This window comes from Gopherus evgoodei, chromosome 8 (genome assembly GCF_007399415.2).
Source record: "Gopherus evgoodei ecotype Sinaloan lineage chromosome 8, rGopEvg1_v1.p, whole genome shotgun sequence".
Lineage (NCBI taxonomy): Eukaryota > Metazoa > Chordata > Testudines > Testudinidae > Gopherus > Gopherus evgoodei.
The window spans coordinates 84,266,279-84,280,028 of record NC_044329.1 but is presented as its reverse complement, the minus strand read 5'-3'; the positions used below and the strand labels follow the sequence as shown (position 1 = coordinate 84,280,028).

Below are 13,750 nucleotides of genomic sequence, written 5' to 3'. Positions count from 1 at the left end.
CATGGTATGGTATTGCCACCCATACTTCTGTGCTGCTACTGGTGAGGAGCTGTCTTCAGAGCCTGGTGCCTTGCCAACAGCCACCTCTCTCTGGTTGCCCAGTACTGGAGGCAGCACAGAAGTAAGGGTGGCAATACCATGAACCCCCTAAAATAACCTTGCGAAACCACCACCACCACCACTCCACAACTCCCTGTTGGTTCAGGATCCAATTTGAGAAACGCTGGTCTCCTCCGTGAAATCTTTATAGTACAGGGTAAAAGCAAACAAAAGACATTGACATGATGAACAGCCATATCACTTCATTCAGTGATCTCATCAGATCTCCTAACTTAAACAGATTTAACTGGTTCACCACTTGGACAAAAGATCTTGGAGAAAACCCAGGTGGTGCTGGTGATTTAAATACTGGCATTCCTCCTTCTAAGTCAGTATGGAACCAATGTTGTAGCATGGTGTTACAGAATATTGCTTCTGAGGAGTCTATCTTTTGGATGAAATATAAAATTGAGGACACTCGTGATTACTAAATTCACTGTGGCTCTTCCTGTAAAAATATGTTATTAATTTCCTTGGTTACATTTTGCCTAAAGTATTGACTTTTAGATTGACCACAAATGTCAATAAAACTCTCTTTACTAAAAGATTCTTTAAACTACCTAATCATTAAAGATTTATCTTCATATTGGAAAAAGAAGATTGATTTTTGCAGTCATTGTACGTAAATTTTCTCTAATTTTATCATTCGATATTTTTACTGACTCTGGGAAGGAAGGATGGTCTAGTGCATTGGGCACTGGATTTTAAACTCAAGAGAATTGTGTTCAGTTCTCAGTTCAACTACAGATTTCCTATGTGACCGTGGGCTAGTCATTTTATCTACCCTTTGCCTCAGTTCCCCATCAGTAAAATGGGAGTAATATTTTCCTGCCTTTCAGAGTGTTTTGAGGATAATATTCATTAGTAATTGTGATGCACTCAGATACTACACTAATGAGAGCCATACACATGCCTACACAGATAAATCGGAAGAACATACTTATCTATCAGAGCTAGCTATCAGAGCTACCACATCTCTTCACTTAATTATTCAATTAAATAATTCTGTGCACTGCATTTAACTCTTAAGTTAATTATTTAATGACATTTCATAGCTACAGAATACCGTTGACCAACTGGGCATAGCGAGTGCCAAATTCTGGAAGCGTGGACGTGGCAAGACACTTCTTTTCAATTTCAGATCTGCATTAGATTTTCTGATGGTTCTTCTTGGATCATTTAAAGTCCTGTAAAACTATGCAGTGAAACCTGTATCAACTGGATCTTTTTTAAACACTATTGAAGCACAGTTCATGCTAACCTGGTTTACCTTGCCAGTGCAGACTGGATATGACTATTTTGTGTTTGAGATGGTCTGTTAAATAGTCACAAATTTACTTTGACAAGGTAAACAAACTTTCATGTGTTTAAAAAATGCTCAGAATTGTTCAGCTAAGAGTTTGATTGGCAGTATATGGGTATCTATAGAGAGATTATAGTATAAATAAATTTCTAGATTGAATTCTCACATATGACTTCTGAGTGTGCAGTTAGCAACTAATTAGAAACTAATTAGATGCATCTGACGAAGTGGGTATTCACCCACAAAAGCTTATACTCCAATACTTCTGTTAGTCTGTAAGGAGCCACAGGACTCTTTGTTGCTTTTTACAGATCCAGACTAACACGGCTACCCCTCTGATACTAGAAGTGTAGAATGACTCCACAATTTTAATTTATATGAGCATTGTTCTCTTAACTTCACAAAGGGGGAGAAAAAACAAATGTAATCTATATTGTGGTGGTAATTTATGGGTGTGGTTTTTTAGGTACGGTTCCCATCACACTTCAGCTCAGACCTGAAGGACCTACTAAGAAATTTACTCCAGGTAGACTTGACCAAACGATATGGAAATCTAAAGAATGGTGTAAATGACATAAAGAACCACAAGTGGTTTGCTACAACAGATTGGATTGCCATTTATCAGAGAAAGGTAAGGCACTTTGTCACCTAAATAATTAAAATTATATGCATTTCTGATTTCATTAAGCAAAGTCAAAGTTGGCTATTTTAAATTGTATTATGAATGGAAAAGTTAGCAAATTTGGCCCATCAAATTCAGATGTTCTGAGAAAAGCATGATATTCTTTGAATCCTGAGGATTGCATTAAATTACAAAGGACCAGTATACTTATCCTAGGCACCTCATAAACATCCATGCTGCCCTAATGCATGGTTCATGCTCTGCTCTAATTCCTTTCTTGCCCATCTTCAAAATGAGCGATTTCTTGCACCTCTAACTTCTACTTAATTTTTAACATATTATGGCTACTGAAATTGTCTCTCCCACTAAGAAATCTTTGTTATTTGCCTACTTGTTCTCAGAAGCCAGCCTGTTCTTCAGCATGGAGATGCTCTGGTCTTGTTGCTCTTCTTTGGAGAGGGTCCAGAGAAGAGCAACAAGAATGATTATAGGTCTTGAGAACATGGCCTATGAAGGAAGGCTGAAAGAATTGGGTTTGTTTAGTTTGGAAAAGAGAAGAATGAGAGGAGACATGATAGCAGTTTTCAGGTATCTAAAAGGGTGTCATAAGGCGGAGGGAGAAAAATTTTTCACCTTAGCCTCTAAGGATAGAACAAGAAGCAATGGGCTTAAACTGCAGCAAGGGAGGTTTAGGTTGGACATTAGGAAAAAGTTCCTAACTGTCAGGGTGGTTAAGCACTGGAATACTGGTTAAACACTTGCCTAGGGAGGTTTTAGAATCTCCAGCTCTGGAGATATTTAAGAGTAGGTTAAATAAATGTCTATCCAGGATGGTCTAGACAGTATTTGGTCCTGCCATGAGGGCAGGGGACTGGATTCGATGACCTCTCAAGGTCCCTTCCAGTCCTAGAATCAATGAATCTGTAATTTAGGGATTTGTCTCCAGCCTCTGCTATTACGCACCCAGCCTTTGCTGTCACATACCTTTCCTCTGCTGTCATCTTCTGAGGCAGAGGACAGGATTCAACAGCAGAGGTTTATCTCGTTAATCTTGACTACATAGAAGATGTCTTCTAAATTGTCCAATTGTTTTTCTAGCACTAGTGCAGTTCCATCAGTGGTAGCAATGTTGAGAGCTCTTCTAGTGGTTGGATGCAGGGCTGGATTTACACTTTACACGTACCTAGGCACAGCATGTTCAGTGTCCCTGTCCCCTATCCCATCTCCCCCCACTCGCCTGCCTACAGCATGTTTTCTTTAAAAAATGAAACTTTTAACCCACTTTTCACTTTTAGGTGCCCCTAGAACTCTGGTGCCCCTAGGCACATGCCTACTGTACCTAATTGGAAATCCGGCCCTGGTTGGGTGTCAGCATTTTTACCATAGTGTTTTCTAGACCACTCAGCTTCTGAGCGCGTCAGAAAATGCTGGCAGCAAGCCTATGCTAGGGCTCCCATTATTGCTCCCACTGTTGGAGTTGTACCAGAATGAGACCTTTAGAAAATTCTCGTTATAGACACAACTGCCGAGAAGGGTGGTAGAAGGGGAAGATTTGGTTCCTGACAGAGTGAGTGAAGCAGGGTGGGAGTTACTGCAGGCCCTGCCTTCCAGCAGCTCCCAAAGTCTGCTCTGCTCTGGCATAGTGCCACTTTTGTAGCATCACTAAGCACCTGGAAATTAGCCAGTTCCCAGATGACATACACCCAGGAAATGAACAGTTTCTTAGGTTAAACCAGTATTTTTCTGTCTTGTAAATAGGAAGTAGTAAAATTTTAAAATCTCATTGGTTTTGAAAATTTTGAGAGCAGAAATAATTTATTTTGAGACATTTGTCACAAATGAGTTTTTACAGTCAGGTGACATACTTCAGTGAATATTAGTGTCTTATTCAAATGCTAATAGAGGTGTGAAAGTGCTGCTATAATAATAATAATTTAAAAAATTCTTTTAAAGGCCGAACCTAAAATCTAACAATAGTTTATAAAAAGAAACTGGTTGTTTGGTTACACAAGTTGACAGAACAGTAGTTGTTGTAATCACTAACGTATTAATTACTATGAGACAGGGTACTATTAACACATCTTGCATTCTTTGTGTTAAGTGGAGACATTTTAAGAAAAGATTTAACATTACAGAATTGTAATTAACTCTTCTCTGTGTTTTTAAATGCCCATTTAGAACACAATTTATATGCAGTGGGGATTCATCTATGATTTTTTTTCCTATAATAATAAATTAAATATTTTAATATTTTGTTACATGTGCTTAACCTCACCATCCTATTGTTATCGAAAACTTTTTTTTTTCAAAAGCAAGAAATATCACTACTTTATATTTCCATTTATAAAGGATTTGGAATACTACTGAAGAATGGTTTTGCAATTAATTATTATAGGAAATATTATTAGAAGGCTAAAACAATAATAATAATAATAGAGTACAATATTAATATTTCAGGGTGTATTGAAATCTAGAGGTCAACTCTTATGTTTGATGCCATCTTTCCACAGACTGTTTTCACCAGTGCTTTCTTATAGTAAAGTCACTTGCCTAAACTGGACCTACTCTGCATAATGAAAAAATAGTTCCTTAGCAACTAAAATGGTACGAATTATACCGTTGTGTTACAGTTGTGCATAATACAGTCAGTATTTAATATTTCTGAAAAGATCAGAGCCTCTTTTTCTTTTTATACATGCATAGGTATTTATTAAACTGTGCCTGGTAATATGGCTTTAATTAAGGCTGAGCAGTATTTCCGTTGCATATCCCTGTTTTCTTGTGAGCTCACCTTCAGAGATTTCCTCTGGTAGGGATCTGAGAATAGTATTGTGAAAAATAACTCTGTATTGCAAGGGCAAGTAAACATTTTGGGCTTTTCATTTGAACTAGCAGGGGTTCCTAGGACAAATTTTTTGGGGGCACTCAGAGTGCGGCCACCAACTCTTGCTGGTGGCCACTCTCACACTTTTTCCTAAAATACTTTATTAGCTTTAAGAAAAACAATTAAATATGCACACATACACATCCAAATCATTGTAATTTATTGCTAGCTAGTAAGTTCATTGCAGAAAAGTGATATCAGCATACAAATATCACTTTTCACAGCAGACTTACTCAGCCCTGCCAAGCCTCGGGACAAATTAAGCCCTGGATAAGAGGTTAGGGAAAGCAGGAGGGGCTAGAACCTGAAGCCCCGTTACCGGAGCCTAGGGCCTGCCACTGTGCTGCTGGAGCCTGGGACTCGAGCCCAAAGCCTGAGCCCCACTGGCCTTGGGAAGATAGGGAACTCACTGGCTGCCTACTCCTTCAGCATTGTGCCTCAAGTGTCTCCAGACGGGAGCAGGGCCCAACCCCTGCTGGCGGCCCTGCAACCAACACCATGGTGGTGCATCCAGGAGCAACAGGGAGATGGAGGGACTGTTACTACACACACACACATACACACAGAGCCCAAGGGGCTGTGACCTCAGAAAAGCCCCATGTTTTAATAAACACTGCTTAAAATCCCAATTTTAGTCTGTTTGTTTAGATTTTTTGGTTAGGGAATAATTTGGGAACAGCTGGAGAGAGAATGAGGGTAATGGCAATAGGAACATGTGGTTACATAGGTTAGGTATATACTCAGGCTATTGAGCACCCACTTTTTCCTTCCTGTCTTGAGGGCACAGATGTATGTTTGTAGAAAAGCCATGTGCAATGCAGCCCTGTTCCTATTCGTGGTTTCTAGCTTCACAAATCTTAGTGAGTATTACTGTGGTCCAGACATGCATATATCTACACCAAAGGTGGCAATATAGGAAAGGAAGCAGAGCTGCTACTTCTCTCCATCCCAATGCAGGTATGGGGCAGGAAGTTGGAGCCTTCCTATGCTGCACTGGGTATAAACACAAAATAGTTTCCTCCCTCCCCAGCATAGCAAGGAGTCACTGTCTCCCTCCCAGGATGTTCCAAGTCAGTGCAATAACATGCCACCCCTTGCACTATGCAGATCATAATGTCATGATCTAACACTAAATAATAATAGCTAATGTTTTCAGCTCGCAATCTCTTTAAATATTTGGCAGTCTGTCAGATTCACTGACACAAATTCCAGCAGGCAGATTTGTTGTGATCCTCAGAGGTCCCTGTGATTTGGGGTCTAAAATAAGATTAACCCTTGCAAGGTTTAAAGGCAACAAAAAAATGTCAAAAACACTATTTGGTCACCAGTGTGTTGCACAGGCACATTCTGGCTCTTAACACCAGGAGTAGGCAACCTGTGGCACAGGTGCCGAAGGCGGCACGTGAACTGATTTTCAGTGGCACTCACACTGCGTGGGTCCTGGCCACTGGTCCGGGGGGCTCTGCATTTTAATTTAATTTTAAATGAAGCTTCTTAAACATTTTAAAAACCTTATTTACTTTATATACAACAGTAGTTTAGTTATATATTATAGACTTCTAGAAAGAGGCCTTTTGAAAAGGTTAAAATGAATTACTGGCACGTGAAACCTTAAACTAGAGTGAATAAATGAAGACTTGGCACACCACTTCTGAAAGGTTGCCTACCCCTGCTCTAACATATAAAATGTTCGGAGGAAACATCACCATACAAAATCATATAAGACAGTATAAAATTTTGCAAAAATGTTACTCTTCTCCATTAAATATAAGGATTTCACTATAGGAAAAGGTTGATACCAAACCTGAATAGGTATCTTTTGAGTTGTATGATCTCACAAACCACTTCAGCTTTACTTTCTTGGTGATTGTGAGATATTAGAATCCTTTGATATCAACAAAGAATCCACCATAGTGGTCACCTCTGCAGTATGTCCTTTGTATAAAGCTGCGTGATTTATTTTTGTCCTGCATACCTTCCCTCCATTCCGAAAGCCCTCACATTGCAGTGACAGTCCTTTGGGCGAAAGAAGATGGTTTCAACTCCCTTTGGAACTTGTCAACTTTGTTTCGAACATGGCCATAGGAGGATATCACGTAATATACAAGTGTGCTGCTCTTGCCACTCCACAGGAAACAAACATAGGCCTTGATGTTCAGGACTGATTTACTTGATTCCCACATGGCAGCATGTTGTGCTTTTACTAGGCCTCTGGGGTGCACTGTAATCATAGAAATGTTGAGCTGGAAGGGACCTTGGGAGGTCAGCTAGCATCCACTGTGGGACAGAATTAAGTATACCTAAACTATCATGACAGCTGTTTGTCTAACCTGTTCTTAAAAAAATAATATGATGGAGATTCCTCAACCCCCACTAAGCAATTTATTCCAGTGCCTAACTACCCTCACAGGAAGTTTTTCCTAATATACAACCTAAACCATCTCTGCTGTAATTTAAGTCCATTGCTTCTTGTTCTATCTTCAAAGATTAAAGAGAACAATTTTTCTCCCTCCTCATTGTAACAGCCTTTTATGTACGTGAAAAGTGGTATCATGTTCCCCTCTGTCTTCTCTTCTCCAGACTAAACAAACACAATTTGTTTTCAATCTTCCCTCATAGGTAATTTTTTTTTTTTACCTTTAATCTTTGTTGCTCTTGTCATGGACAAAATGGAGACAGTCCAATCTTTCCTGAAAGGTGGCATCCAGAACTCGACATAGTACTCCACTGAAGCCTACTCAGCACAGAGTAGGGTGGAAAAATTACTTGTCATGTCTTTCTTACACCATTCCTGCTAATACATCCTGGAATGATGTCTGCTTTTATTATTATTATTATTATTATTATTATTATTATTAGCAACCGTGTTACACTGTTGACTCATATTTAGCTTGTGATCCATTATGACTCCCGGATGCCTTTCTGCAGTACTCCTGCCTAGGCAGTCATTTCCCATTTTGTATGTGTGCAACTGATTGTTCCTTCCTAAGTGTAGTATTTTGCATTTATCCTTATTGAAGTTCATTCTGTCCACTTCAGACCATTTCTCCAGGTTGCCCAGACATTTTGAATTTTAATCCTATCCTTGAAAGCACTTGCAACCCCTCCCAGCTTGGTGTTGTCCTCAAACTGTGTAAGTGTACACTCGATACCATTATCTAAATCATTGATGAAAATATTGAACAGAACTGGACCCAGAACTGATCCCTGCAGGACCCCACTCAATATGCCCTTCCAGTTTGACTGTGAACCACTGATGATTACTCTCTGAGAACAGTCTTCCAACCAGTTATGCACCCACTTTATAGTGGCTCCATCTAGGTTGTATTTCCCTAGTTTGTTTAGGTGAAGGTCTTGCAAGACAGTATCAAAAGCCATACTAAAGTCAAGATATACCACATCTACTGCTTGCCCTGCTCCTCCACAAGGCTTGTTACCCTGACAAAGAAAGCTCTTGGGTTGCTTTAACGCAGTTTGTTCTTGATAAATCCATGCTGACTTACTTATCACCTTATTATCTTCTAGGTGTTTGCAAACTGATTGCTTAATTATTTTCTCTATTTATCTTTCTGGGTACTGAAGTTGAGCTGACCGGTCTGTAATTCCTTGGGTTGTCCTTATTTCCCTTTTTATAGATTGGCATTATATTTGCCCTTTTCCAGTCTTCCAGAATCTCTCATGTCTTCCATGACTTTTCAAAGATAGTTGCTAATGGCTCAGATATCTCCTGTGTCAGCTCCTTGAGTATTCTAAGATGTAGTTCATCAGGCCCTGGTAACTTGAAGACATCTAACTTGTCTAACTAATTTTTAAGTCGTTCTTTCCCTATTTTAGCCTCTGATCCGTCCTCATTTTCACTAGCTTTCATTAAGTTAGATGTCCAATTGGTACTAAATTTTTTGGTGAAAACTGAAACAAAAAAGTCATTTGGCACTTCTGTCATGTCAACATTTTATGTTATTCCCTCTCTCCCCCCCCCCACCTACAACTCCCTGAATTTGCTAATCTGCCTAATTGCAATCCAGAGTCTTTATTGTGCTCTTTTCCCTTCTACCATTCCTTAGAATCATAAACTCAATCATTTCATGGTCACTGACCCAAAGTGTCTCCCACTTTCAAATTCTCAACTAGTTCCTTCCTATTTGTCAAACTCAGATCTAGAACAGCCTCTCCCTTAGTAGCTGTGTCTACCTTCTGACATAAAAAAAATTCTCTCTAATACATTCCAAGAATTTATTGGATAATCTGTGCCCTGCTGTGTTGTTTTCTCAACAGATGTTTGGTTTTGATCACTGTCCTCTTTCTAACAACCTTTATCTATTTGAAGACTGTTATCATGCCCTCCCTCGACTAAACATGCTCAGTTCTTTCAAACTTCCCTCATAAATCATATTTTCTAACCTCAAATATACCTCTTTCTAATATCCATCTTTAATGCTCTTCGTTCACAAGAGGCAGTAATGTGTCTTTTGGAGCATCTGCAAAAAGGAGCTGATCATTGAACTTACATGGATGAGGTGAATCTGCTCATTCATTTCAATTTTACTCTTAGAATTAACTGTAGGGAAAATTACAGTGGAGTCTGAGTTTATTTATATTTAATAGTGCGAATAATATCTTTGGAAGGAATAGAAACAACCTTGTGGGGTTTTTTTAAGTGTAGTCTGATCTATCTAACTGTTAAACCCAACCAATTACCATATATACTCATTCATTAGTCCATTTGTTTATAAGCCGACCCCCCCCCAAGATGGTTAGATAAAAATAGCAAAAACTGTATGGCCCTTTCATAAGCTGACCCTGTGTTTCAGGGGTTGGCAAACTTTGGCTCCTGGCCTGCTTGGGTAAGCCGCTAGCGGGCCTGGACGTTTTGTCTACCTGGAGCATTCACAGGCACCAAGTCCCTCAGCTCCCAGCGTCTGCAGTTTGCTGTTCCCAGCCAATGGGAGCTGCGGGAACTGGCACGCCACTTCCTGTAGCTCCCACTGGCTGGGAACGGCGAACTGCAGCCACAGGGAGCTGAGGGGCTCTATGCCTGCAAACACTCCAGGTAAACAAAACGATGATATATTAGATATTCAATTCAGTGATTCCATAGCATTTAAAATCATGAAATTTTGGTGTAGACCCGTTTATAAGCTGACCCCTGCTCTTTGATGCGTTACTTTTTTACCAGAAATATTCGGCTTATGAACAAGTATATACGGTACTTCATCTAATCACAGGAGTCAGCCTTTTGAAACATGCTAAAGCTAGACTGCTGTGTGTGTGTCATGGAGATGACATCATTGTTCTCATAAAAATAACTACAGCGAAGGAGTTCATTGGATTTTTTTAAATCTTTCAGTAGCCCTTCATATAATTGATTATGTTCCAATTCTAGGACTGGTTGGATGGGCTCTCTCCTTATTTAAACAGACTTTTTTCATCTTTGGGAGATCTCTTGGTAATGTGGAACAATTGTCATGGGGGGACCTGAAAGTTATATTTGAACAACGTGTTTGTGAAGCTGTTGGGGGAGATAGTGAAAAGATGTGGATTTTGAGCCGGTATATATGCTGATGATTCACAATACCCACCCCCCACATACACACAGACACACACACACCCTTCCATTATACTCAGTGCCAGCTCTCTTCTTTCCTCATACCTGGCTGAGATTGGGGCATGAACAAGAGCAAACTAGTTGATGTTCAATGCAGGCAAGGTACTAGTAACTAAGAGAAATGTCAGGGAGCTTCAGCTGAAGTGATGTGTGCTCCGGTTATTGGGTATTGCCCAGTCTTTTGGATGCATTTTTTTTTAATCTGGGAGGTTTGGATCCCAAATTGTCCCAGGATTCCTAGGTAGTGCTGCTAGACAGGAGTCCATTTTCCATCTCTTCAACCATTGTGATAGATTCTCTTGTGTGCAGCCCTCACTGAATTATCTCTACTTTTATCATCTCCCGGAAACAGAATATTCTCAACAGGGAATTCATTTTCCCCTGTTGTCTGTTGGAATCTGAGTTTTTTGACCTTCCAAGTGCAGCATAAGAAATAGCTGTATTTGCTTAGGCTTTTGTCTGAGATGGTGACCGAGAAGGGTAGTAATCTTTCTCTGAACGAAAGTAATTTTTGTTGGACGTTTGTCAATAAGTGATATGATTTTAAATTTCTATGTATACATCTAAACGCTTCTTGATATTTTCATTTTAGAAAGCCCTAAGTAAATGTGGTGATGGATTATATTGGGTAAAGTAATTCTGATTAAGCTTTCTCACTTGTCAGTGCTAAAGAACAGCTAGTGGAGGATCAAGATTTTTTAATGCTTGTTACCATATCAGTAAATCTAAAAGGTAGATTTTTACTTGTCTGCTCTTTTAAACTGACATCTTACATGATTTTTCTCTCAAATATAGGTAGAAGCACCATTTATACCAAAGTGCAGAGGACCCGGAGATACCAGCAACTTTGATGACTATGAAGAAGAAGATATTCGTGTGTCTCTAACAGAGAAATGTGCAAAAGAATTTGCTGATTTTTAGTATGTGTAAGAGGACAAGATGACATCAGGACTTACATTGGGATCTTTGCACTCTATTAACTGATGAGGTGAAGCTGAGACAGTCATATGTCAAAACAGTTACCTAGTTACTTCATTCCACAAAGCTGACTGAGGTCTTTATTGCCATCTTCCATGTGTGCAGTTTGCACCAACCCTTATGACTAGGCACAATTAAGCAAGCACTGTTTTGCTGTATCACAGAATACTAGACCACTTTCCTACTTATCTTTTGGTTTCTGTCGTTTCATTTGTTTCTGTGTAATGTTCAGTTCCCCCTTTTAAAATGAAGTAGTTTTTTACCCAAGAATGCTCCATTTTATTTTGAAAAATGTATTTGTGTGAGTGAAATGGAAGGTGTTGCGGCTACTGTGATTTAGACTGAAGTGAAAGATAAGTGTTGCTTCTAGTCTGTGCCAGCCAATACTTCTTGTCTGTCTTGTATCTGAGACTACAGTTGATTATTTATATATATATATATATATTTTTTTTGGTAGCTCAGACTAAATCTAGCCAACATTTTTAGCATTTTTGAAGGTAGTATTTATCGCCACATAAGTCTATGCTAAATTAACTTAAAAACATTACTACTTGGAGCCTGACCAAAATTAGCATAAATTGGACAGCTTAAGTAGCTAGACCCTGTGTCTTGGTTTTCTACATACCTGCAGTTCTCTTCACTGCCTCCTTCCTTTGTATTCCTCAGCTGGGCAGTAGGTAAATATGCCATAACCTGACTGTCCCATTGGAAGTACACAATCTCATTGAGCAGGAACAGTTCCACCAGGTCCCAGGCCATATTTAACCAAGTAAATTATCAGCATTTCAGTCAGTAGGTATTAAATGGGTTTTTAACACCATAAACCCTAAACTCGTAAAAGAAGTTTTGGTCAGTATTGTAACAGAATATGGCTAACTAAAAAAAAAAGTCAGTGTTGTGTCTCCTAAAGTATTCCTAGTTTAATACCCTTTTTTTAACTTAAGGCATTGGTTTAAAAACCAAAATCAAAAAGTGCTCTGCCATTAGCTATGAGGAAACAAGTGGGTTTAGCAAATCCAAAGTAATATGGATGCATTGCTAGATTAATACAGATTTTTTGTTTTGTTTTGTTAGCTGTTAAAATAAGAGGTTATTGCCAAGTTTTTATTCTGGTATACTATATTAGTAAACTGAGGATGGAGAACTGCTGTGATCATTTTTGATTTTTAATTACAGTGCTTCATTCATGTGTAAAAGAGACATAGTTAAAAACTGCCACAGTTATTTTCTTAGTTACGTTGCGTCTTCATTTCTAACCTACTTCCTTTCAATGAAACAGAATGTATGATCACACAGATGTAAGAATTTGGGCTTGTATACTCTCACCAACTGACTTAAGATACTGCTGCCATGTACTAGCTTTTGGCACTTTTACACATTTATTTCAGTGTTTATTAATAATCAGTCGCTCAGCACATTATTTTTTGCTTTTAAATTTATTCATTCTATTTTTATTTGTACACTTGATGCTGGATATCTCAGTGACCTGTCTTTAAAACAGCACATCTAAACAGTTTAAAATAAAGTAGGCTCATATTTTATGATCAATTTACATGCATACAAGGATGACTCGTTTTTATTAAAACTGATCTATATTGATACATAGCTATTGTATTTGTTTGAATGTCAGTGCAGATGAACCATTGACATTACATCCTTTTAATCTGTATGACACTCCTTTAAGAAAAGCCTTTGTAGACATTTTACAAACCAGTATGAGCTGTACCATCCAACATTCTGTATGTCTTTAGGTTGTCAAGCATTTTTGCACAACGTCATTAGGAGGTTGACACTGATTGCAGCCTTTGTCCACCCAAATTTACATATGTACAAGAAAAGTATAAGATACTTTGCTGTAGCAAATTTTATGTAATAAAAATATATCATCACAATAATAAGTTAAAGAAAAACTCTTTGTATAAAAAAATGTTAAAATCTTTTGTATTTCATTTAGACTGAGGACATGCTGTTGTATGCTAGTTGTATGCGATAAATTCTACAGTAACTTTGTTGTCGTTTATGAACTTTAAAAGATTTTAATAAATGCTGGAGATCACAGTTTGATTGTTCATTATTTTAATTTTCAGTCATTTATAACCTAATATGGTTCAGAGATTTTCTATTCTGTGACGTACAGTGATCATTCAACCTGGGTGTACAGTAAAACAGAGGACTGTAGGGCATTGATTCTAACATGTCTATTTGATATCCAGATTAAACTCCAGATAGGCATAAATTGAAGTGGCCTCTTAATAATTC

General features: G+C 38.5%; 1 protein-coding gene across 4 annotated transcripts in view; it reads left to right on the top strand.

Moving 5' to 3' along the window:
* Positions 1 to 13,549, top strand: part of PRKACB (protein kinase cAMP-activated catalytic subunit beta) — a 129,812-nt gene extending 116,263 nt beyond the window's left edge. For all 4 annotated transcript variants that reach the window (XM_030572331.1, XM_030572332.1, XM_030572330.1 and 1 more), the window contains exons 9-10: positions 1,869 to 2,033; positions 11,309 to 13,549. In XM_030572331.1, coding sequence (XP_030428191.1) covers positions 1,869 to 2,033; positions 11,309 to 11,434 — 291 coding nt within the window. In that variant the 3' untranslated portion in view covers positions 11,435 to 13,549. The remainder of the gene's footprint in view (positions 1 to 1,868; positions 2,034 to 11,308) is intronic.
* Positions 13,550 to 13,750: the final 201 nt, after the last annotated feature.